The 24,779-nt window shown below is 34.0% G+C and overlaps 6 protein-coding genes across 6 annotated transcripts; 4 read left to right on the top strand and 2 right to left on the bottom strand.

Moving 5' to 3' along the window:
- The first annotated feature begins 2,979 nt into the window (after nt 1-2,979).
- LOC107425815 (uncharacterized) lies at nt 2,980-4,236 on the top strand. The gene is made up of 2 exons (XM_016035854.4): nt 2,980-3,720; nt 3,834-4,236. Exons 1-2 carry the CDS (start codon nt 3,348-3,350, stop codon nt 3,875-3,877), a joined length of 417 nt encoding a protein of 138 aa, XP_015891340.2. The 5' UTR covers nt 2,980-3,347; the 3' UTR covers nt 3,878-4,236.
- A 1,608-nt stretch (nt 4,237-5,844) lies between these two features.
- On the top strand, nt 5,845-8,545 carry LOC107425790 (thioredoxin-like fold domain-containing protein MRL7, chloroplastic). The gene is made up of 5 exons (XM_048480616.2): nt 5,845-6,552; nt 7,077-7,161; nt 7,457-7,568; nt 7,700-7,814; nt 7,935-8,545. Exons 1-4 carry the CDS (start codon nt 5,855-5,857, stop codon nt 7,801-7,803), a joined length of 999 nt encoding a protein of 332 aa, XP_048336573.2. The 5' UTR covers nt 5,845-5,854; the 3' UTR covers nt 7,804-7,814; nt 7,935-8,545.
- Nucleotides 8,546-8,687: 142 nt separating this feature from the next.
- On the top strand, nt 8,688-12,861 carry LOC107425789 (succinate--CoA ligase [ADP-forming] subunit beta, mitochondrial). Its single transcript, XM_048480615.2, has 12 exons — nt 8,688-8,948; nt 9,205-9,315; nt 9,546-9,657; nt 10,158-10,222; nt 10,331-10,408; nt 10,560-10,634; nt 10,746-10,898; nt 10,995-11,129; nt 11,444-11,608; nt 11,982-12,104; nt 12,383-12,454; nt 12,599-12,861. The coding sequence occupies exons 1-12, from the start codon at nt 8,847-8,849 to the stop codon at nt 12,674-12,676; spliced, it is 1,269 nt and encodes a 422-aa protein (XP_048336572.2). The 5' UTR covers nt 8,688-8,846; the 3' UTR covers nt 12,677-12,861.
- Nucleotides 12,862-13,400: 539 nt separating this feature from the next.
- Nucleotides 13,401-16,575, bottom strand: LOC107425808 (long-chain-alcohol oxidase FAO2). The gene is made up of 3 exons (XM_048480861.2): nt 16,108-16,575; nt 15,704-15,979; nt 13,401-15,231 (listed from the first exon to the last, which is right to left on the bottom strand). The coding sequence occupies exons 1-3, from the start codon at nt 16,339-16,341 to the stop codon at nt 13,477-13,479; spliced, it is 2,265 nt and encodes a 754-aa protein (XP_048336818.2). The 5' UTR covers nt 16,342-16,575; the 3' UTR covers nt 13,401-13,476.
- Nucleotides 16,576-17,583: 1,008 nt separating this feature from the next.
- On the top strand, nt 17,584-19,375 carry LOC132799472 (uncharacterized). Its single transcript, XM_060811390.1, has one exon. The coding sequence runs from the start codon at nt 18,234-18,236 to the stop codon at nt 19,122-19,124; it is 891 nt and encodes a 296-aa protein (XP_060667373.1). The 5' UTR covers nt 17,584-18,233; the 3' UTR covers nt 19,125-19,375.
- Nucleotides 19,376-20,653: 1,278 nt separating this feature from the next.
- On the bottom strand, nt 20,654-24,779 carry LOC107425809 (glutathione gamma-glutamylcysteinyltransferase 3). The gene is made up of 8 exons (XM_048480862.2): nt 24,497-24,779; nt 24,239-24,395; nt 23,855-24,093; nt 23,097-23,260; nt 22,692-22,743; nt 21,931-22,158; nt 21,236-21,748; nt 20,654-21,123 (listed from the first exon to the last, which is right to left on the bottom strand). Exons 1-8 carry the CDS (start codon nt 24,569-24,571, stop codon nt 21,052-21,054), a joined length of 1,500 nt encoding a protein of 499 aa, XP_048336819.1. The 5' UTR covers nt 24,572-24,779; the 3' UTR covers nt 20,654-21,051.

The raw sequence follows: 24,779 nt of genomic DNA, 5'->3' as shown, positions 1-24,779 counted from the left end.
ATGCCACAAGAAATACCTTAAAAATATTGCAAAAAAATTTAATTTTCTATATTTGGTTAAAATAAAATTTGTAAAGGAGATATAAAAAATAACATCAATAATATTAGAATAATTAAAAATAACATCAATAATATTAGAATAACCAAATTATTTATCAAATAACTTGGTATTATTTTATTCATTTATATTGAATTATATTTAGAGCATGTAAAATGTTAAATGTGGATTACTGTATTCTTTTAAAAAAAATTAATAATGTTGATATGCATATAAGTCAAATAAAAAATTATTCTCCTAATAATAATATGCAAAAAGATATTGATAGCTATTGCTAACTATTCATTAATTACATATTCCATCAAATTTTTTCCTTTGTTTTTTTTTTTTCAAAAAAAAAAAACTTTTTAAGCATATTCAAAATACATTGGAAAGTACAGATTAAAAAATAAAAAATATTATTTGTCACTATTGGTAAAAAATAATCAAAAAAATCTATATGGCTCATGACAATTTAAATGGTTATCATTAAAAATTGTTCATTTTTAAAATTTTAATTTAAAAATAATAAAATTAAATATTTTAATTAAAATTAACCATATAAGTTTATGATTGTCACCAATAATATTAAATAGAAAGACTCTTTGAAAATATTGTCTACAATTTATTTTCACAATTCACATTCATATTGGACATTCTTTTATTTTTTCAGAAATTTGTTTATCCACATGTTTGATCAAAATATGTGAATTATATATATTTGTTAATCAATAAAATAATGAAGCATATATTTGCCATATTATTTTATAAATACTTTGATAACCTATCTAGCACCTTCAGCGCTAATGGTCATACATATAAATATTCCTTTATAGCGTGTCCCTTGGTCCAACTAATCTAACTCTTTAGATTGTTGACCACCCACCGTTGCTTACGCTAACAAGCACCACAAATAATTTTCTTCCATAAAAGATTGTGATGTATTTTCTATGAAATCCTAAGTATTTTTATTAAATCCTATTTGTGGTACCCAATTTCACGGAGCCAACCTTTCATTTTGAATTCTTTAATTTAAAATGAATTGAATCTCCCTATTTATTTGTAATAGGAACGAATGTAACCAAGTGGATCAAGATAGTAAACTGTGAATCTACCATGCACTTGGCTCGTTATTATCGAGATAATTATCTACTTCTTCACATTCACCATGCAATGCATACTGTTATTGATAGAGAAATTCAAATAAATTAATTTGGTATATTTTCCACATTATTAATAGTGGTACATTTATATTCTTATCTTTGTTTATATCTTGAATTGAAACATATTACTATGAGCATGTTTTCCATTGCTTTTTGAAAAAACAAATGGGTTATTACATAAATAAACATTTTTTGGTTTCGCCTCATTTTAGATCATCTAATTAGATTATCTTTAAATCTAACTAAATTTAAAAAAATAAAGGCAAAAGAATTCAATTTTTTTTTTTTAAATACTATTATTTCTATATTTCTATTCTATATTATAAATTAGAAATACACAAGCCTCTTATCCATTATCAATCCATCATAACAAGGGTAAAATAGAAAAAACTCACATTGAAATTAATAATTATAGATTTAGGAATAATCAATCTCTTATGACTTCCACCACGTCAAAATGTGCAAGTTAGGCTGTAATTATAGGTTAGGCTGTAATTATAGGAGCCCCAATTGAAATATAGGCACTTTAGTAGTCTGTTGACCATGCACTCTCTCACTTTAGCTTTTAAAATATAATTCTTAGTGTAAAGTCCCTCTTGTTAACTAGAATCAAGAAAACTCTGCTGTCTCATAATGAGTCTTTGTTTTGTTCCTTTAATTATAGGGAATCGAATACTGTAGCTCATTCAGTTGCTTCTTACGCATCTAGTTTGTATAATTTTGAGACTTGGCTTGAAGCTGGCCCACAGTGGCTACATCATGCTCTTCAAGCTGACTATTGTATCCCAGTTTAATACCTATAAAACTTCCCTATTTCAGGAAAAAAAAAAGAATTACTATCCGTTCAAAATGGAAATGGACTAGGGTTAAAACATAAGTATACTTAAATCGTTGAAATCCAAATAGACAAGTCATAATAGTTTCGCTTTTCCTTCTTTTTTTTTTTTTTTTTTCCTCCTTTGTGAAAAATACATGAATAAAAGACCCAAACAAAGATGCACATTGTAATCCCAAAAAAACAAACAAAACGAAGAAATCGTGGGTAAAAAAATACACAATAAATATGTGACAATTAAATTTAATGAGTTGTTGAAGAAGCGAGGAATTTGCTTTAAGAACATAAAGACAAATTCTTTTAAGACTGATTTTAAAAGTCTATAATTATTGACATAGATCGATGCGTTGCAGAAATAATAAACCCAAGTTTATAATTGAAGCTCACCTAACAATTCCAGCCTAATAATCAAACACCCTACCCATCTTATGTATATGCATGAGTGATGAGGTATTGATAGAAAATATTTTGGTAGAGAGGTATAAAGAATTTGTTCTCCGAAACAAAAATATGATAAAGCAATATGTACTCTTTTTTCCTTGTATGTGGGCTCAGAAACTGAGGCGGCCCGTTTTGGAATCATTTCTAGGAGTAAATATTATATAAATAAATAGATTTACGATTTTTCAATAAAAAAATAAATAAAATTTGATTTATTTATGGTTTTCTAACTTTGTTAGGATATTAAAATTAAATTAGATAATTTAAAACCAAATTTGACATGAGTTTTCGTTGTGTGTGGATCATAAATTTATATTAATTGTGGCCCGATGATGGGTATTTGATTGCGGTTGGGCAAATTGCCAACCCATAAATTTTGAGGGCATTGTAGTCTTTTCGGGTTGGTATTACAGTAATTACTTCTGGTACTAGGGGTATTCATCCATTCCCGTTTCTATAAATATGAGACCACTTGCTCGAAGTCCCATTCTTTGTATACCATGTTTTGCCTCCTCATTCTCTCTCTCTCTCTCTCTCTCTCTCTCTCTCTTTTTTTTCTCTCCCTCTCTTATCTAACCCTTGCTAATATTTTTCTTCTCAATAGCGGTTTCAAATTTTTTTTTTCTCGGTCTTCTTTTATTTGAAAAAATAGGATAAATTTTTTTTTTTTTCCAAGATCTGCAACAATATAGTTTGCCCCTGGATTTGAAATATTTACTTTATAAGGGGTCTTGTTGCAAAAATAAATTTTTTGTTTTTTTTGGTTCTGGAAAAAATAAAAAATAAAATTATCTTCTATCCTGGGGCCTTGTTGGGATTTGTGGGTGGATTTAAATGCACTGTAGCTGACGTGGCATGCACCAAAAACAGCCATGAATACAAAAACAATGCGTCTCCCACCCCGTCGAATTTTGACGCCAAACAAGCGCAAAGAGAGCGAAGGTGTAGTTAACGCCCTCTCCACGACAAAAAAGCAAAAGCCGGATTCACCTCTACCCGACTCAAACAAAGAACCCGACCCGGCTCCATCTAATCAACTCCTAGCCGGGTACTTGGCCCATGAATTCCTAACAAAAGGTACGCTCTTCGGCCAACCGTGGGACCCGGCTAGAGCCGAGTCATCGCCTGCTGCGTCAGTTTCAAAGTCGATGGAAGCGAAGCCGAGTGAAAGTCCAGAATCGGAAGCCGAGCCGCATGTGGAAAACATCCAGCGATACTTGGAAGTGGCAGATTTGATGAATAGGGGTGGGGTCCACCTCCCTGGCATCGTCAACCCTACCCAGCTTGCTGGCTTTCTACGGTTGTGACGTTTTGAGGCAAAATTTTTCCTAATTTTTTTTTTTTTTTCTATTTGGCAGTGTGGAGCAATTCCATTGGGTCACAAATGCTCGGTGGCTCCTAATTAAACCAAGTAAAAGAAAAAAAAAAAAATCTCTCTCTCTCTCTCTCTCTCTCTCTTTTTCTTATTACTTTTCTTGTTTTTCTTTTCTTTTTAATTTTGTCCATTTTTTTTCTTGTTTTCTTTCTTTTTATTTCTATGCCCGTGACGATGATTGGTGAAAAATCAATCTCTATTAGAATCTAGATAGATGGAAAATTTTTCTGTGTATACGTCGCTGGCTTTACACTTGGTATTCTTGTGTGTATGCACTAGAGACATGCATGCATGAACATGATGATGCCCATGATGATCATGATTATTATCTGATCCAATCAATTGTATAAATCAGTTCATGAAAATTTGGTTTTCTTTTTTTCTTTTTTTTTTTTTTGAGCATTTTAATTTCCAATGCATGTTAATATATAGTTGTCAACAAAATTTATGTGATAAAGAGAACTTTTGGAAATTAAATTTAACAGTCTGTAAAATTACATTGGAAATCCCGATATTTTTTTCTTCACTTTTTTTTTTTGGTTTTGTTCTTAATAGATCTGTAGTTTGCATTTTTCTTTTTTCTATCTACACTTATTTGTATATTTTAATTTTCTTTTTTATTCAGATAAAATAATTCTTTTATATTTAAATAAATAATTCATATTATATATAATATTTTAAATGGATTTTCGAATGTCATAACACATATTTAAAAAAGTTCACAAATCACTATCATATAATATTATTTTAAATTTAATAAGTTGAATAAGATTTCGTCCAGTAAACAGATGTATCACGCTTAACTAGAAATTCCAATTAGATATGATCTCTCTTTTGATCAGGTTTGTAAAAAATCTTAAATATTCTAATTTAGCATGTATGTTTTTAAAAGACTCGATAATGATGATTGATTGAGCTCTTTTAAGTATATGATTAAACAAGCAACAAGGACAGCAATTAAACAAAAAAGTTAATTAAACTCTTAATTAGGTCCTCTACTTTTTATCCTAATCTGATAAACTGGTTTTTGGTTATAATTCATTTGAACAGGAGCTATCACTTAAAACGTAACTTTAATTTTAAGTTTGCAAAATAAAACTTTGCTCCTAATTATTATTATTTTATATATATTGCAACCAAACTATTGTTTTATTGTAACTTTAGTCTAATTATGCAATTTAGATGATGAACATGATTAAATTAACTAATTACAGTTTTACACTGTGAAGGACAAAGTGCAAAAATAAAACAATTGAAAGTCCAAAATAATATTAATTTTAATTTTAATGTTTAATAGCATGTCTTCCTCACCAGCTAGAGCTAATTCAATTATGCAAAACAAATTCCAAACAGTATCAAATTATTCAATTTTTTTGATATTTACTACACAACTTTTTTTTATTATTTTATTTTAAAATCTTAGTTTTTTGGATTTTGGTTAAGTTTATACAACAACCTATGGTTAAAATTAACCATTTACAGTGTTTTTATATTTTTATTGTCAGAGCGAATGAAATTACAAAATATGTAACTTTTTTTTCCATATAGTTAGTTAGGTAGTTTTTGGACTAACAACCACACATGAACTGTCCCTAAGGGACGAAGTCGTGCAAGTTTGACAACCACATTGGAAATCTGCCTTACCTCCAATTCCAAATAATGTTTTTAGCTTGAAGCCTCCAATTCCAAGTAACTATAACCCATTCAATGTGCTCTGTGATACATAACCAATAACTATACATGCAATATTTTATTTTTCTTAAAATAAAATAATAAATTTAACCTTTTTGGGATTAAACTGCATTAATTTTATTGCATGAGAACAAGAGAGAAGGAAAGTTGCTTGTCGTTTCATGCCGTTTTCAAAGTACCGCGTTTTGGTAGTGTCCGACTTCAAAAACAAGGGGAGACGACGCCACCGTGTCTCTGTTCAAAGCCAAAAGAAAAGAAAAAACGCTACGCATTTTGGCAAACACTTGGTGTGCTGAGCGGAGCAGTGAAAAGATGCTGGTCCTTCAAACATCAATCACGCCCAAAGCAAACATATACACCGTACACTCCACCCGCTTTGCAAAACGTCTTCCTTGCTTTTCTATTTCGAGGAAGCCCGACTCAGAACCTGATCTTAAAACCGGCTCAGCTCCCAAAGCCAAACCCAAATCGAGAACTCGTCGCCTGAAATCCGAAGTTTCCCAAAACCAAGATGAAAGTACAAGAAGGAAGTTCCCGGCAATAATCCCGAGAAAACCGAAGCGCGGTCGGAGAAGCGAAGCGGACGCTGTCGAGCATTTCGTTCGCGAAAGACTTGAACGGACTTTTGAATCAATCAGAGAGCAAAATCCTGAAGTGTTCGAGAACAAGGAAAAGGTAATGAAAGACAGGTTAGCTGATGACGAGTATAACTCCGATATCAGCGACGTCGACGAGGACGACGATGATGGTGGTGTGAAAGAGACGGAAATGGTGGTTGAGGAGGAAAGTAAGAGTTGGCCATTGGATGCGGATGTGGGATGGGGAATTAGAGCTTCGGAGTATTTCGAGAAGCACCCAATAAGGAACGTTGTTGGAGAAGATGGAGTTGAGATTGATTGGGAAGGAGAGGTTGATGATAACTGGGTGAAGGAGATTAACTGTTTGGAATGGGAAAGCTTTGCTTTTCATCCCAGTCCACTCGTCGTTCTTGTTTTCGAAAGATATAACAGGTAAACTCACTTCAATTTTGTTTATCTTCTAGTGCTGTTTATCAAGTATGAGAATCAATCACAGTCTTTGAACTACTTGGTATAAGAATATTATGAGAAAAAGAATGTTTTTGCATGCAAAGTTAATTGTTTGTTTTAGGATTCTCAGTCATAAGGTAAGGAATAATATATGTATTTCCATGGTTTTGTTGAAAGACGTAGCAAATTAAAAAGCTAGCCTCTTGTTCCGGATGAGTATTCTGAATTACATGTATTATGTAGTATGGGGCATTGGCTAACTTGATTTTATCATGCATACCTGAAAAAAGAAAGTTTATTTGCAAAGTTTTAGCCTTTTGTTATTTGAAGTAATCTGAAAGTTGAATTGTCTAAATCTTGTAATTTGTATGGTTTCTAGCCCTTTCTTATTTGATGTAATGTGAAATTCGAATTTTTCATATCTTGTTACTTTCATAGTTTAGCTTTTCTATTTTTTGATGCAATGTGAGATTGGAATCGTCCACATATTTTTATTCTGTTCACAGGGCAACTGATAACTGGAAGGCTTTGAAAGAGCTAGAAAAGGCGGTCAAGGTTTATTGGAATGCAAAAGATCGATTGCCTCCTCGGGTACATAGAACTTGCCTACAAACTCATTTATCCATGATTTTGTTAAACTGAAACTTAAACAGTAGTCTTTTCGAGTCCTTAATCTTTTCTCATATCCACCTTTGAAGATAAATAATAACGCCTCTAATCCATTTAAATAATTAATATACCACATACTAAATAATATTCCTGATTCAAACATGTTGTCTATCATAACGCATATTTGCCCTTTGTGATAGAAATTGGACTTTTCTGCAAATGCATTTCCATGTGTATTCCTTGATGGTAACAGCCTTAACATTTCCCATGACAACAGTCAATAAAGATAGACATGAATATCGAGAGAGATTTGGCATATGCTCTCAAAGTTAAAGAATGCCCTCAGATTCTTTTCTTACGAGGAAACAGGATCTTATACAGAGAGAAAGGTGAGATTAATTTATGATTTTTCACTTTTTACAATTTCAAACAGTGTGTATCATGTTAAGTTTCTACCATAATATGGACACGTTTAAGTTCCTTTTATTGCCATGATATCATGTTAGATTGACTAGTGCAGGGATTCGAACGGCAGATGAGTTGGTTCACATGATTGCACACTTTTACTATAATGCAAAGAGGCCATCCTGGATCGATGACACGGCTTTATCTCCACCTTATTAGTTGGCATATTGGTACTCACTTTGAACCTACAACACCATATTTTTCTTTTAGCATGTGAATCTTATATCTTTGTTTATCTGTCTCAATTTGTTTTAAGGAATTTTGTACTTAAGATTACCCTTGAAATGCAGGTGAATTGCATAAACTAATACTCTCGAGGAAGTTGGCAAAATAGTGCCTAATCAGTAATCAACGAGAGGGTGAATTTGTCGGTTATATTCTTATTATAAATCCCTCAGTTGTAAAAGTTGTAAATCATTTTTCCAAAGGCAAATGTCTACCTCGTTAATAAGCCTTGCTTGCGTTTGGTGAGGCTTTTGTGAGGAGATCATCATCCGGTGGTTAATTTTAGCTGACTCGGTTGTTCACGGAAGTATCCTATTTGGAATTGGGCCTTTGGATTATGAATGGAATTGGGCCTAGACCCCATGTACCAATTAAGGTTTAAAAGATTAAAAAAAAAAAAATTAAAAATAAAAATTGATGAATCCTTGGCTCTATTTTTATAAAATTATTCTGACGATTCTTGATAATTATTGGCATAAAACAATAATTCAATAATATTTGATTATTTCCAATCTATTTTGGGAAGTAATTATTTTTATTATTTCCATTTAAGATCTGATTCAACCATAAATGTGATAGAAGTATTAGAAAAAAGGAGATTTAATTAAAAAATTTAGGTTCCTTAATTGAAAATTTTGAAGAGAAGGAGAAAAAATGACTAATATATTTTCACTCAGAAGAAAATGCAAAACTTGGAAAGGACAGGAACAGGCAAGCGATTGTAAAAACTTTTAAAAAGAGTGGTCAAATTCTAAATAAATTGTTGACCAGAAAAAAAAAAAATTCTAAAATATTATTATTATTGTTATTATTATTATTTTTAAAAAAAGAAAAAGAAGGAAAAATAGAGAGAGAAAAACGCTAGGGATCCGTTTCGAATTTCTCTGACCCGATCGCACTCAGCTTCCGGCAAACGCACACACTCTGTCTATCTTGTAGTTGTTGTTTGGGAGAGGGTTTCAGAGCTCGAAAAAGAAATGGTGAGAGGATTGCTGAACAAGCTTGTCTCTCGCTCTATCTCTGTCGCCGGAAAATGGCAGCAACAACAGCTCCGCCGTCTCAACATCCACGAATATCAGGTCTCACTTCCCACTTTTTTTTTTTTTTTTCTTTTAAATTAAAATTCACAAGAACTCTCTCAGATAAATCTATGGCGGTTTGCCAAAATCAACAGTGGTTCCAAATATGTCTAGGATATATATATATATATATATATATAAGATTTTACGTAGATATATATATATATATATAACATTTTACGTAGATCTTTGTGTAAGTTTCTGGGACATCGATGGTTGCTGATAATTGAATACCTTTCGTTTCTGTTGAAATCAGGGGGCTGAATTAATGAGCAAACATGGGATCAATGTTCCAAAAGGAGTTGCTATTTCTTCCGTTGATGAAGTGAAAAAGGCTATTCAGGATGTATTTCCTAACCAAAAGGAGGTAATCTTGAGAAAATCCAATGTTTTGTTGCTAAAACAAATGAGTTTGATGCAGTTGTTTTACAATGATCGTGTTAATTCTGTTGAGGCTTTTGTTTTCTGGGTTTCAAGTGATAAAAAGAAAATTGAAATTCTGAGATGTTCAAAATTGTATTGTTTTCTCTCATTTATTTTTAGTAGATAATTCATAGTGAAAGAAACAGAGCAACGATAACTTGGATTTTGGTGCAGTTGGTGGTTAAAAGCCAAATTTTGGCTGGAGGAAGAGGCTTGGGAACGTTTAAGAATGGTCTCAAGGGGGGTGTTCACATTGTCAAAACCGAACAGGTTGAAGAAATAGCTGGTATTAAAGACTGCCTTCTTCAAGTCCTTTTCAATTATCATGTGACTCTACCTTATTGGTTTTTTTATTTATTGTATTTACTGCAGTTTCCTTTTTCCATTGAACACAGGCTTCTATCCTATACCTTCTCTAAGGAATGGGTTATTCTAGAAAATAAGATATTGGATTAACTTGCGTATGTATCGACTGCTTTTGTTCTTAGGTCTAGACTGGCTTTTATACGTTCTCTAATTCTGAAATTGACCTGGGCCCTCAAATAAGTATACTGGTCAAGTTAAATGCATAAGTTGGTCTAATTTCAAGAACAATCCAAGTGTGCATTGCTATTGGGGATTGTGGCGATGCTTGCTTGCTAGTTTATGATAGGTGTTTCTTTTAGTTTCCACGATGCTATGGTGTACTCCATTGTGTTTTATACATTCATAATCCATTCTGGACATGTTTTTCTCTGCTATATGATTTATGAAATTGCCTTTTGTAATTGTTTACTTCTATTGCAGGAAAGATGCTTGGCCAGATACTTGTAACCAAACAGACAGGGCCACAGGGAAAAATTGTTAGCAAGGTTGTCTTGATTATCCATCTGCATTATACTTATGTGTTAGGAAATATCTATCTTCATAAGTTCTCTTGTCATTGCATTATTGATCTTCTTTGATTTATCCTTTGACAGGTTTATATCTGTGAAAAGATGTCACTTGTTAATGAGATGTACTTTGCTATCACTTTGGATCGAACAAGTGCTGGTCCCGTATGTTCTCTAAACTGAATGCACTATATTGTTTTTTTTTTTTTTTAGGAAATAAATAACTTTTGTTAGTAAAATAATTTCTTGGACATCAATTCTCATTGCAGTAGATTGCTTCAAGTTACATATGCTTATTTGCTTAACTTTTCTCCAGCTTATAATTGCATGCAAAAAGGGAGGAACGAGCATTGAAGACCTTGCTGAGAAATTCCCTGATATGATAATAAAGGTTGTCATCTATGTGTTCTTTTCTGATATTGAAGCATTACTATCTAGAAAAATTCCTTTTTACATTTGTACATAATTTAACTAAATTTCGTTTTCTCCATTTGATTGACAGGTACCTATTGATGTTTTTAAAGGAATTACAGATGAAGATGCTGCAAAGGTAGTAGATGGTTTGGCTCCCACAGTTGCTGATAGAAATGAATCAATTGAGCAAATTAAGAAGTTCTATAAGCTATTTGTTGAGAGTGACTGCACGCTGTTAGAAGTGAGAACTTATCATTCCTGTTACATTGTTACAGTAACTTTTACATTTTAATTATTCTTGTGGACATCTTAGCCTGAACCTTTATTTCCTGGACAGGTAAATCCAATTGCAGAAACATCTGATAAGAAGCTGGTAGCTGCTGATGCTAAGTTGAACTTTGATGACAATGCTGCATTTCGCCAGAAAGAGATTTTTTTGCTACGTGATCCATCCCAAGAGGATCCAAGAGAGGTATTATTTTGCTATCTGTTTTTTGTATTATTATTCTTGATTTTTGTGTCATATGAAGCAAATTTTTTTGTGGCCAAGTGTTAGCTTCCCCCTTAGGAAGAGAAGGTTTGAGGTTAAACTGGTGAAATGGGAAGATTTTAGGATGATGAAAGGATTACTCTCTTTGTTTTTCTCAGTTGTCCATCTGATTGAAGAGAGGGACGATTGAGGGATATCCTTTTCTCATTTTATATTCTTCATGCTATTGCTATATTGTTGGCACCGAAGAATGACCTAATTTTTTTGGTATTTATCATTTCTTGTGCTTGTTGCAGGTGGCTGCTGCAAAAGCAGATCTAAATTATATTGGCTTAGACGGGGAAATTGGTTGTATGGTGAATGGTGCAGGATTGGCAATGGCTACAATGGATATAATTAAACTGCATGGAGGAACGCCTGCCAACTTTTTAGATGTTGGTGGAAATGCTTCTGAAGGCCAGGTAATGTTATTTAAGAAAGGAATTTTTTTTTTTTTTTGCTCTGACTGCTTTTGTTACTTCCATAGCCCTTTGATCTTCTTGTTGTGATTAGTTCTGTTTTTTCTCCTTATTTTTCTTTTATACTCAAGGTGAATAATTAGACCTGTCTTTTAGATGGTATATGTACTTAAAAAAGGCTGGAAAATATTTTCTGTTCTTGTACAGGCATATGCATCAGCAATGTGTATGTAACCTTGCATATAGTTTGTTGTTAATTGTCTGTTTTTAATAGGATAAAACAAAAAAAAGAAAAAGAAAAAAAAGAACGTTTAATTACAACTACTATTAACTATCTGTTAGCTTGTAGTCCTCTAAAGTCATTTTTTTTAACCAGGTTGTGGAGGCATTTAAGATATTGACTTCTGATGACAAGGTGAAAGCAATTTTGGTGAATATATTTGGTGGAATTATGAAGTGTGATGTAATAGCAAGTGGAATCGTCAATGCTGCCAAAGAGGTCAGATATGCTGTTCATTGTTCCCCTCTCCAAAACCTAAATTCTTCGTTTGAGGAGCCATCAAATCTTGTACATTCCATGTTAACTAAAAAGCATTTCACTTTAAGAAATATCATTTTTACATTAGCATTCTGAAGATTTTGCTTCATCATTTGGGTTTATAAGAAAGAGAGTATGAATTAGCAACCGGTTTCTTAACCTTGGCTAAATTTAAGTTAAAGAACTGACCCCAGATTAGTTTCTATAGAACTAACTTTTTTGGAACGCCGTTCACTCAGGTCGCTCTACAAGTTCCAGTGGTTGTTCGGCTTGAAGGCACTAATGTAGACGAGGGAAAGAGAATTCTAAAGGTAATCAGGAACTTGATTCTGATTGATTCTGATATATTAATTATAAGAAAATTATTGTAGTTTATAAAAAGAATCTAAGCTAAAACGATTGGGATTCCCCAGTGTAAACGGTTACTTAAATACCATTAACATGTGACTCTGCAGGAAAGCGCTATGAAATTAATCACAGCAGAAGATCTGGATGATGCTGCTGCTAAAGCAGTCAAAGCAGCACATAACTGAGGAAAGCACAATTTTTCCTTAGAAAATATTAGTTCAACTTGATTCTTTTTGTGGCGAAACCAATCTGCAATGACTGCTTTTTTATGGTTAAAAACTAACACGGTTGAGGAATATTTTCAATAATGTTCGCATTTCCAAAATTTTTATTTTCATGATTTTCAATATAAAGTATATTTTGGCGTTAATGCATCTTTAAGTTTTCGGGTTTGTAATTTTTCTTCTTTATCGTGGCTATATATTAATAAATAATAGAGCATAACCTACTGTTTATCTAATTTTGATAAATACACCTTTTTGCTAGAGCTTTCTGCCAATTTGAAGGTAGTGGTAAATAAATAATATAAGGTATATTGCATGTTAACATTGATTAAGACAATCGATCAGAGTCTATAAATAAATTGTTTATCCATATAATTGTTGCATAAGAGCACCGAGTCCATCGTACCTATAGACCCTCAAATCGGAGTAAAAAAAAAATTTTAAATTTGTTGTTTAAATTTAACTTATTTCGTTTCTACATTTCGTACCACAAGAAAGCTAAACAAAATTCCAATTCTAGATTTGCGTACCCTACCTTCAGCGAATGCTTCAAAAGAAAGAAGGTACATTATGAAAAGTAAGAATTTCCCAAATTAAGTAAAATCAGCTTAAAGTTTCACATGGCGTATTCTGTATTAGACATGACATTATTATTATTATTATTATTGAATCTTAGCCCAAAAACTGAAAGGGTAAAAAAAAGATGACAATGCGCATTATTACGAATTTTCGTACTCAATCAATACAATAACAAAGATAAGTTAACTTTCTATGATAGATTTGTCTTTTTTCAAAGACTCGGCAATCTTGCTAGAAATGCAATATGCCGTGGATTGGATGGTAATCATGGGATTAACCCCAACTGCAGTTGGAAGCACGCTCCCATCACATACAAATAACCCTTTTGCTTCCCAGCTTTCACCATTCTCATCAACTCCACCTTCTTCTTCAGTGGCCCCCATTCTGCAACTTCCCATCTGATGTGCAGAACAGTATATTGTCCAGTATTGTTCACCCCTGGACCTCGGCCCTCCAACTGCACTCACTGTATCCAAAAACTCCTCCAATTCCTCATCCTTTATCCCTTTACACTTTATTCTCTGTCCATCATTCCTATACGTGCCAACTTCCACAGCTCCAGCCGCAACCAAAATTCTTATTGCCTGTCTCAGACCAGTTTGAAGATTCTCTTTGTCGAACTGATTCATTCTGTATTTGATCTTACGTTCTTCTTTGACCTCTCCTGAACCCTGATCTCTAACCAGTGCAAATAGGTGCACTAGTCTCGCATACTTCACCACCTTGTCTTTCATGTCAAGGCCTGAAATCCATGGAAATAGTGCGGCAAATGAGGCAGGTCCCACTGCAGGAGTTTCTACAATGGCACGAACATTGTTGTTGCCGGCAGTCACTTTATGTAGTGAGGTAATGATTCCTCCCTCAAAACTTTTGCCTTTGAATTCTGATGTTTGTTCTGGAAAGTATCCCCAGGCTAAAAGGACAGGGTGAAGATGGAGATTCTTGCCAATGTTAGGATTGCCGAGTCCACTTGAGATCATGAGAGGAGGAGTCAAGAGAGACCCACATGCTGAAATTGTCACTTTTGCTTCAATTTGAAGTTTCTTTGTGATTTTATTGTTCAAAGTAGTTGCCATTACCCCAAAGCATTTCTTTCTTATCCCTCCATTTCCATCGTTTTTCAATATGAATCTCTCAGCTTTGCATCCTGTTAAAATCACTGCGCCGTACTCTACAGCATCAACTAGCCATGTAGTGTCAGTCCCTTGTTTGCCTCCTGCTGGACAACCATAATTACAAGAACCACAGTAATGGTTTGCTGAGGAATTCCTTGGAACTGAGACAACTTTAAGACCGAGATTCTCACACCCTTTTCGTAGAACTTGATTTTGAAAGCCTTCATTTGTACAAGAATCTGTAACGCCAATCCGCTTACACACTGCGTCCATGGCAGATTGATAATCAGAAGTTGCAAAAAATGGAATTTTTTTATCCACCGACCATTCCTGGAGTACAGCATCTGGTGTTCTGATTGATGCAGACCAGTTTACAGCTGAACCTCCCCCAACTGTGGAGCCAGCTAGTATCATTACCTTCCCGTCAACAGTTGCTAAGAGTCCACCGGATTCATATAGCTCATTCAGTGAAGGACCTTCCAAAGAAGAGTAATCCGTTGACACAAAATAGTTCCCTTTCTCAATGACGATTACTTTTTGGCCAGACTTGGCAAGCACTGCAGCTGCAACACCTCCACCGCAACCAGAACCAACAACGACAGCATCACATCTGATTTTGTAGATGTTGTTATTTGGATCTTCAATGACATCAAGGCCTTTCTGAGTGAGAGATTGAAGAAAAGTAGAATCACTTTCATGCATGGTTTCTATAATTCCATTTTCAAGAGGTCTCTCCTTGGGGATTTTGGTTAAGTTTTCCCTGGTAGAGTCTAGATGATATCCCATTGCTTTCCATGCTGGATTCTCAGAATTCTCATCAGTCTGGATCAAGTTATATACAAGTTAAACACGCACATAAAACTCCTAACTAGAGGAATTACAGAGAAACCAGGACACATTTTGGATTGTAACTTTTTAACTGACATTAAGTATGTTCCAGACTTCTGAATTTGAACGTCCCATTATAGTCAAAACAAATTTAAGAGAAAAAAGGACAAAAGCAAAGACAGAAAGGATGAATACTGAAAGTGAAAGTTGCTAGTCAATCATCTATCTCAAAGAGCAAAAATTGAAATATAGATAGGTGTCATTATTCACATTAATCCTTGCAAAAGTAAACAAGATGATATGCCAAAAAAGGAACATGCCAGGTGCAGGAAAAGCTTTGCAGTGTTTGCCCTTTTGCTAACCTTATCCTCCAAAGCATGTAAAGATAAAACCAACCAGAGTGCATTATTCCAAAAAGGGAAAGATAATGCTGAATTGGAGTGCTAGAATGAAAAAGAAACATTACCCTTGAGTAAAAGTTGTAGAAGCAGAAGAGTTTAATCAACACGAACACTATTCTAAGAGGAGGTATAAGATGTCTATGCCCAGACCATTTTCTCAGAATTTCTTCTCTCTTCTCCAAAGGGAGTTCAGAAAACTTGTGAAGGAATGGCCATTTCCAATCAAAGCAACTAAACCCACAAAGCAATAACGTCCCCAGTCTGAATGACAGAATCTTCAGCACCAAGCTCAGTAAGAGCACAGCTTCTGGTTGAACCCTCTTCACTATCAGCTCTGCTACCTTTTTATAACAGAGAAAGGGAAAACATTTAGCAGAACACAAAATTCAAAAACCAGAAAAAGTAAAGAAATTGCTTGAAATATTGAAGAACACAGAGACCACCACCATAGGAGAGTTGGGAAGTTGACCTCATCAGGAATAGGATACTGAGACCCGGAGGCTTGATAGAAAGCATGAAGCGATTTGTCAGCTGGGTTTTCGTTGTTGATGGTTTCGAGTGGAAGGGAAGGAATAAGAGTCCCACAAATGGCGGCCAAAGCTTGAATTTGATCTGGAGAGAATCCATGACTGTAAGTGGTTTCTCTTCTCCCACCTCGAAGAAGAGGATGATGAGGAGGACGACCACTCTCGGTTCCTTCCATGTCTCAGGCCCAGTCACTGTCTTCTTCTGCCTTGAAAACAACAAGAAGAAGCACCCTATAGTAATTTGCTGCCAGAGTTTTTATTTGATTACGAAACTGCTTTGTTTTAAAATTCTAACCCAAACAAAAAAGCATATTTATAGGATGAACCATGAAATACATGACCATTTCTAAGTGTTAATTGGGTTTTTCTGTTACTCGATGCGTCCCATCCGCCCTTTCAATTCATTTTTATATCTCATGACAGAAAAACAAAATTAACATTACCAATAATGAATCGGATAATAAATTGCCTTTTTTCTTTTTTCTTTTTTTTTTTATTTTTTTTATTTTTTGGTTTGGGGTGTTGTTAGAAAACAAATTTGATTTGTTCTTGCTTACAAATCGTATAAGATTCACCCAAAAAAAAAAAAAAAAAAACTTGAGAAGTTTTCGGTTATATCATATAGCAATTAATATCGTGACAAAAATGTAGCATTTAATGATTACAGTAAAAAGGATACGAGTCGTCATTGGTGCTCAGCTACTTATTTTATTTTATTTTTTTGGTAAAATTGTCACTGAATACAATGGTTTTCAATTGAATTGGTATTCAATAATTCATTATTAGTTTAAATTTGTTAAGTTTGATCAGGAATATATAATAATATATATATATATATATATATTTTATTTCATTCAATGCCACTTAACGTGATAATTAAAAAATTATTTTCATAATTAGCATTCAATGTAACTTAACTTTAATTCTTTTTAGGACAACCCAGTTCACATTGTTAACTCTATATTTTGGTTTTAAAAATCTATTGTTAAAATTTTCATTTTTAATTTATTAAAAAAAATTGTAACTTAATGTAGGAAAAATTATACTCATAAGGTCTAATAATGAAAGATGGAAATCGTTTATCAGAGCCGTATTGATATTTTAAGTTAAAATTTAGATAACAAGCTACTATCAAAATCGAATGGACATGTGTAATCTAAAAAATTAAGCAAACAAAAACTGAAAATAAAATATGTAATTGCATCTTTTAAAAAGAAAAGAGAAGGTGGGTAAGTTAAGTGAGTTGGATTTAATGATAAATTACTTAAACCTACGTGGGAATGAAGATGAAAAATTATTATAAATATAAAAGATATTACTATAAATGATTAAAAAAATGGATATATACTTTGTATTTTATAGAAATTAGAATATAATTTTCACATCACATAATTTAATATATATTAAAATCCAACAAACCAAATAAATACCGAGAGTTTAAATTAATTTATAGTGTATGATATTTGTTTATATTTTTTTTATATAAATATAATAGGATCATACACGAACAACTTGACATTTAATGCGGATATCATGAGAAAATAACCAAGAAAACATAAAGCTTATCATATGTTTTCTACCAAAAAAAAAAAAAAAATAATAAGAAGAAGAAGAAGAAATGTTTTGATTCGTCCTTTCCCAGAGTTTCTGAAGCTTCTGGAGATTGGTGTTCATACCCGTTCCACACCCTGATGGTGTCATATGCTTCTTGATCCGGTATGGAAGATCAGCGAAGTTCGTATGATAGGAGGGAACTCCCTTAGTTGGAGCTGGTAGCGGATAAACAAAATGCTGTTAGAGTTTCTCAGATAAAGTTAGTGGGGAAGCTGATGACTTCCAAACCCATACGGAAAAATGTTGTACATCCATAATACGAAGAGTATGGTTCACGGATGAAGCAGTTGGAACGGAGCAAATACATCCCAATGTTTTTCTTTTTAATTTTAAATCGTCTGCAGACAAAGATAGAATATGGAAAAGAAGACCCTGGTCCATCGATGGAGCTCATCTCGTTCTAAAAGAATGTCAGCCAGAGCTCTCACTGGAGAAGATTAATTTCAGTCTATCCATGTTTTGGGTGCAGATCCACGGCCTACCTTTGCAATACCTGACAAAAGAAAACGCGCTCAAGATTGGGGGTTTGTTTCACAAGGTGTGGAACTGTGAATGCACTTCCAGAACAAACTTGATAGGGCTGAAATACATACGAATTCAGGTAGAAGTAGATATCTCGAAGCCGCTATTAACAAGATTTCTGCACAAAGTGGGAAACGGATCCTCGTGGATACATTTCGCTTATGAAAGATTGGCAGAGTTCTGTTATATGTGTGGTAGAATCAGTCACAGTAAAGCATCCTGTGTCAATCTCCAAAGGGTAGAGGAAAGGAACGATGGAGAGGAGTTTGGATCTTGGCTAAGGGCCAAGATGGGAGCCTATACGGTGATAAAGGAAAACAACTGTTGGAGACGAGGTGAAGTTCCCAGGGAAGAGTCTTCCGATACTCTCACTCGAGACACAAACATGGATGAAAAGAATGAAGATGAGCCACAAACGATAGAAAGAGCAAAATCGGCTGACCTAAACTCAAACGAGAAAGAAGAAGAAGACGAGTTGACCCGCCCGAGTGGGGAAGAGGAGCCGAATCTCGAGGTTGCTCGGGAACAAGGAGATGGGAGACCTCTTCCACCCTCTGATGGAGAACACGTGGCTGCTCTGCAGGAGAATGAGTCAGATACGCATTTGAATTTTTTCAAATCTAGAATTCAGGATAAAAAAATCCCGTTCATTTCAGACAATGGAGGAACGTTAGGTGGGCCAACTCCTCAAGAAAGGGCCCTTAGCTCGGAACCTAGCCCAATATCTTTGCAGGGGAGACTGGGTTTTGAGCCTTCTATCTCAGGGACTAAAAAAGCAATAGGAGAGGCAGGGGTTAAAAGGAAGAGAGAAAGCAAAACCTAGAGGCCATGTCCTGCAAAAAAACGTACGGGGATTATATTAAAAGAAAAAACCTGGAGGCCATTTAATGATTACAGTAAAAAGGATATGAGTCGTCATCGGTGCTCAGCTACTTATTTTATTTTATTTTTTTGGTAAAATTGTCACTGAATGCAATGGTTTTCAATTATTAGTTTAAATTTGTTAGGTTTGATCTGGACTTAAACGTGATATTTGTTTATATTTCTTTTATATAAATATAATAGGATCATACACCAACAACTTGACATCTAATGCTTCCTGCAAAAATACAAATATATATATACATGCAGACACACTTAACATTTAATGCTTTTTGAAACTAACTTTACATTTTAGTTAATAATTGATTCTAATTGATTAGAGTTGGTAACGGTTATAAATTACCATTTTGAAATACTTAGTCAGAAAGTATCAATGTTCTTGCTCCATTTTTTTTTTTTTTTTTTTTTTTGGGTGGGGGACGTAATTCCTTTCTCTGTCAAGTGTTACATGTTTCTTGTGTAATCTATAGAAGACGGTAATTAACAATCTTAAAAAAGAAACGAATTACCCAAAAAAAAAAAAAAAAAATCTAAAAGAAAGAAATCACATTTTCTCTAGTTATGTGAAATTTACTGTAAGCTAATGTTAGATAAGATTATCATCTAGTAAAAAGGGTAAATAATTTTTCTTTTATTCAATAATAAAAAAAATATATATTATTATAAGAAGGGGCTAGAATTAAGCATACTCACCGCAACGGTGGTTCAAGGAAAGTGATAGGGATGGGATTGATATGATACTTTGAAGGCAAAAGAAACTGAATATTGACCAATTTTGCCTTTTTTTTCAACGAGTGCTAGTTTTCTTCGTCCATACGTTTAACTTTCTAACAAATTGGTTCACGAAATTTTGGGTCCGTGGGGGGTCCATGCTATTATATTATAACCTAAAAAGTCAAATTGATTCGGCCTTTATTAATCTTATTATTCATGGAATAATACACATTAACCACCATGACAAATCTGTAACTTTCTCATGGCTTGGACTTCAAAACCGGGCCTGGACCAAATGGGCTTTCTTGGATTGGTAACAAAAGAGCCAGGTCACTGGCATAAAGACTGAAATAGTAATGATAACAACTATAAAAACAAAAACCAAAAAAAACGTCCTTTAAATTTTGTACCTTTTTTTTTTAATTTTTTATTTTTATTACTATGTATAATAATGACACAATGAACGGTATAATTTAAGAATTTTTATTACTTCATTGGCTGAGGAATCTTGGACGGTTAAATACTCTCGTCTAGAATATCTTTATCGTTTTAGATGAAGCCTTGGATGAAATCTAGATATCAGGTTTTTTAGGTAAATAATTCTAAATATCACCTTTTTATTTTATCTTTTGGTAAACATTCTGAATATCACCCCTTTTCCTTTTTTTTTTTTTTTTTGTGTTTTTTTTTTAACACCTGCATTGCATAGGGTTTAAAAGGAGCAAAAATTTGCATGATCCCGGACCTCATGGACAATTCACCAACAAAAAAAAATTAAAATTAAAAATTAAAAAAAAAAAATTACATAATGTAGATCCAACACTTGGAACCCACAGATATTTGTATCTGGGACCATCAGGTCCCGGTTCCACACAATTTTTTGCTGTTAAAAGAGTACAACGTCATTTGATTTTTTCCCATTATATCTGATGCACTGAAATTCTAGCTTTTTGCATTATCTACAACTATTTTTTAATCATGAATTCTAACAGGTATAAGAAATGATAATTTTTTGTTATGATAGTCGCCATTTCGTGTTATATTTGAGTCACCAACTTATTGTCCTCCATGTATACAGAATGATTGTTCTGCAAAAAATCACCTTGTACGTACTATCTACTTCACATTTGATTTTCATATGCCGCTTGAAAATATCATCTAGATGGGCATGCATGATCTCCAAGATCTGTCATGAGGAAATGGATCTGCTGACGCAAGTAAAGAACCTGTCAATCACACACATCATGAACAATTAGCTTTATTTTAAAGAGAGAAATTGAAACTGAGAAAGTGTTTCTTGGCTAATACTAATAATAAGTGCAAGTAAATAAACCTAACCTCCTCTTTAAGCAAGCTGGGTAGACTTTCAGCTGATACAAGGTTTAGAATTTCTGCTTGAAGCTTCTCTTCTTTAATGCCAGACCATGTGTGTTGAGGCAGGGCCAATACAAGTACTGTCAGAACATCACCTGTGGATGGATGCATACCTATGCAACTACCTTGCTCAAAGGCACACAAACTGCTAGGTATTGTTCCACATGATGGTACCAGTATGTCGACCCCTTGTTCACTGCCATTTGTCGTTACAGTCCCAGATACAACTGTAACAGGCTTTTCATCGTTGCCCTTTAAGACTTTTACATTAGTTAGTCTACAGCATGCATTATTCACTGCACCATGGTTTCCGGCCAAAACTTGAGCTCCTTGACAACAAACATTTGCAGCAATTTCAGGTAATGTGTTATCATCATTAAGCGATTTAATGTCTTCACAAAGATAGCTTCCGGAAGTCAACCATTCGGATACAAATTTGAAGAGTTGAGTGTCTCTAACTAGTTTCAATACCTCTTCCTGAAACTCAAAGGTTTAAAACCTTAGAATTGTAATTCTCCATCTACTTATGAGAAAAATGAAACCAAAGCAGGAACAAGCAAAAAATGTATTGGTTGAATACATTCCAGAAGAAAAAGGACAATGGCCAATGTGGAAGAAAAGAGACGCAAAAACAAAAATTGAAAGAAGGTATAACACACCTTTAAAGCTAGCCTTCCTTTCTCCTCTTCACTCAAAATTAAACTGCCATCCTCTTGTCTCCGAACTTCTGCAACCCATTTGATGAATTCTCTCAAATCAGCAGGTGGTGATCTAAAAACTAAAGAAAGTACTTCTCGAACATCTTTTACATCCTCTAGCTCCAAATTGAGAGGGACGTCTTCTACTAAGTACTTTGCAACACTGTTCCAACCTTTATGTCTACAATTCTACACAGAATCTGCAGTTATACACAGTGATAAAACTTGTTGCAAGCAGAAATACAACAGTTTACAACCACAAACTTAAAAATTATGAATAACAAAATATAACAGAAATATACATAATATTGCTATCTTAATTCCTTCCCTCACCCCCCACCCCACCTTTTCTCCTTTGCCCACGATGAAATGGCCTTAAAAAAGCTGTGAGTCTTACTTTTACTTTCCAGCATCTAGTTCAAATATAGTATGTTGTTTCCAAATAAGCGCTAACTTAGACCAGAACCAGATAAAGCTCTGCAACATTTCTTCCAAATATGAATGTTTAAGAGTGTGGAGGTGGGGGAATTGCAGAAAATTACCGCCTCAAATAATCTAACAAATGGTTAATCTCAAAGTTTACGCACTCTTTCAAGTCTATGCCATCAAAATTTGACCATGTTTTAAGGTGAACCAAAAGGAAATTTATCTGACGCTGAAATCTCATAAAACTAGCAAAGAGACCAGGATGAATAAAGCATATCAGCTAACAAAAGCAGTACCACTGTATAGAGAATAGATGGAGCTCGATGAAGCTTTGATATAATCATGTACCTGACAAAACAAAATTTCAGGAGGTAAATGGATCGGAATAATGCAGTTTTAATTACTAGCCAATGTAAAAGCTTCATAATGACTCTAATATTAGGTCATAACAACTACCAAGTTCTCCAACAACTAAACCCATGCATAATGGCAGATTATACAAAGAAAGATGTTGAAAACATGAGTAAATTAGAGATAGATTTGCCAAATTTATGGAAAAGTGATCAAGTATGTAACCCACATATTTATCTATTCAAAACACAAAAACTGTTTATGCATTTAACTAATCCACATGATATTAACTGGACCCTAGGCCTTATACTTTGTTATCACAACGAAGAACAAAAGGGACAAAACTGTACCCTCTACGGTGCCCTGTTGCTTCATCAATGATGTCCATGGCATCCCAAAGAAGTGTAAGAGGAACCCAATGAGGAGGATATTTAAATCGGGCAACATCCAAAATGAGAACCATATCTCTTCCAGCATGATAGCCCCCAATTGGCGAAAAATGTCCAGTTCCAGTCTGCAACCAGCCAGTAACATAGATCTCATGCTCTTTTCAGAATTAAAAATTGGTTAAGTTTACCGTAAACATAGAAAAGTTCTATATGTTTAAAACCAAAAATTTCATATATATCAAATAATCAATATGAGTAGATTTCTACAAAAGATCACACACATAACCTATAAACTTAAGACAAAGGTAGATATGGAATCCTCATAAATTATAAGTTATGTACTTGAGCCGTCGGACAAGACCTATCCTTACAAGTCGGTATTATATGGTATAGGCCATTAAAAGTGAAAGTTTGTAACACATGTACATAGCAAGATGTTACCGATTAGCCTCGTTTGAACCATTTTAGCAATAACCTACTAGAGAATAAATCCCTTCCAAAGTATAAGGCTTTACAAAGAATTTTCAGAAGCTTAGTGATATACATATATATATATATATATATATTTACATACATACATATATAGATGTATAACATATTTGTGTGCTTGCGTGAATTTATATTGCTAATTAAAAAGCATATTGAAATAGGAACCAAAAAATAAAAAATAAAAATCGTAGCAAAGCGGCTAAATAGTAAAATGAATGAACTGACAGCACCTGCTTAAAAACACCTCTATGGTACGATGTGATTGCATGACAATCCTCAGTAGAAGTACACGAAATTACAACTTTGCGGAAATGATCAACTGTGCTTTCGCTGGTCCTGAAAGCATCGACTTTAGCTCCATTGCAATGCGCCAAACAGGCCACTTTGCCAAATGTAATCCCTTCAGCTTTGATCTTTGCCAAAGGCTCACAGCAATCAAGCATTGAATCATCAAACCATCTCCAAGGTCCTAAACTCACAAGAGGGCAAGACCCAAAAACAAGCCAATAAATCAGCACATCATAAAAATATTTGTTTTATCATTTTTTATCCAATTTTACCCACAACCCATTTCCTAATTAAGCCCAAAGAACATAACCCAATTCAGGAATTACCTTTCCATTTCCTTCCGGGATCAATAGCAAGAGCATTGAGAACCACAGCAAGTGTGGCAAGCCCACAATAGGCAGGCTCCGATTGTGTCTGGTAGTAAGAGATGAGCTTGAAAAACCCTTCCATGGTTCCATCTGCAAGAGCTTCAGTGAAGAGACACTGAAAATCCCATATTAACAGAGCCATGGTTATCTCTCAGATTCAGACAAGAACAGACAGAGAAAGAGAGAGATGAGGGCTTTTTCTTTTTTCTTTTTTACCTTGCCTTCAGGGGAAGCGAACTCAATCGCCGGAGGAGAAGGAAGCACTCTGCGATAAAAACCAGCTACTGCCATTGTTAATGGTTCTCTTTGTTCTTACAAAATTTATTCCCTCTCTCTCTCTCTCTCTCTCTCAACAAAATTTCTAAAATCCCCAAGCTTTCACTGTTTTCTTTCCTATATATATATATATATATATAATAGCGGGGTTTGGTCAACCATATTCCACTCTGCTTTTTGAATGTTTTTAAGCGTTATGGATGAAATTCCTTGCTGCCATTGT

Source organism: Ziziphus jujuba, chromosome 9 (genome assembly GCF_031755915.1).
Source record: "Ziziphus jujuba cultivar Dongzao chromosome 9, ASM3175591v1".
Taxonomy (NCBI): domain Eukaryota; kingdom Viridiplantae; phylum Streptophyta; class Magnoliopsida; order Rosales; family Rhamnaceae; genus Ziziphus; species Ziziphus jujuba.
This window is presented reverse-complemented; position numbering and strand designations above follow the sequence as displayed.

Bases quoted from the DNA above. Each gene is read 5' to 3' on its own strand.
- LOC107425790 (XM_048480616.2), top strand. From the start codon at position 5,855: ATGCTGGTCCTTCAAACATCAATCACGCCCAAAGCAAACATATACACC. The intron at 6,553-7,076 runs GTAAACTCACTT...TTCTGTTCACAG, and splicing joins GTTTTCGAAAGATATAACAG to GGCAACTGATAACTGGAAGG. The intron at 7,569-7,699 runs GTGAGATTAATT...TGACTAGTGCAG, and splicing joins GATCTTATACAGAGAGAAAG to GGATTCGAACGGCAGATGAG.
- LOC107425808 (XM_048480861.2), bottom strand. From the start codon at position 16,341: ATGGAAGGAACCGAGAGTGGTCGTCCTCCTCATCATCCTCTTCTTCGA. The intron at 15,980-16,107 runs GTCAACTTCCCA...TGTTATAAAAAG, and splicing joins AGTATCCTATTCCTGATGAG to GTAGCAGAGCTGATAGTGAA. The intron at 15,232-15,703 runs GTAATGTTTCTT...AACTTGATCCAG, and splicing joins TCTACAACTTTTACTCAAGG to ACTGATGAGAATTCTGAGAA.
- LOC132799472 (XM_060811390.1), top strand. From the start codon at position 18,234: ATGTTTTGGGTGCAGATCCACGGCCTACCTTTGCAATACCTGACAAAA.
- LOC107425815 (XM_016035854.4), top strand. From the start codon at position 3,348: ATGAATACAAAAACAATGCGTCTCCCACCCCGTCGAATTTTGACGCCA. The intron at 3,721-3,833 runs GTGGGGTCCACC...TCTATTTGGCAG, and splicing joins GGCAGATTTGATGAATAGGG to TGTGGAGCAATTCCATTGGG.
- LOC107425809 (XM_048480862.2), bottom strand. From the start codon at position 24,571: ATGGCAGTAGCTGGTTTTTATCGCAGAGTGCTTCCTTCTCCTCCGGCG. The intron at 24,094-24,238 runs GTAATTCCTGAA...TTGTGAGTTTAG, and splicing joins TCCCGGAAGGAAATGGAAAG to GACCTTGGAGATGGTTTGAT. The intron at 21,749-21,930 runs GTGTGTTATACC...TTTGAGTTTCAG, and splicing joins AAGGAAGGCTAGCTTTAAAG to GAAGAGGTATTGAAACTAGT.
- LOC107425789 (XM_048480615.2), top strand. From the start codon at position 8,847: ATGGTGAGAGGATTGCTGAACAAGCTTGTCTCTCGCTCTATCTCTGTC. The intron at 8,949-9,204 runs GTCTCACTTCCC...TGTTGAAATCAG, and splicing joins TCAACATCCACGAATATCAG to GGGGCTGAATTAATGAGCAA. The intron at 10,223-10,330 runs GTTGTCTTGATT...ATCCTTTGACAG, and splicing joins AGGGAAAAATTGTTAGCAAG to GTTTATATCTGTGAAAAGAT.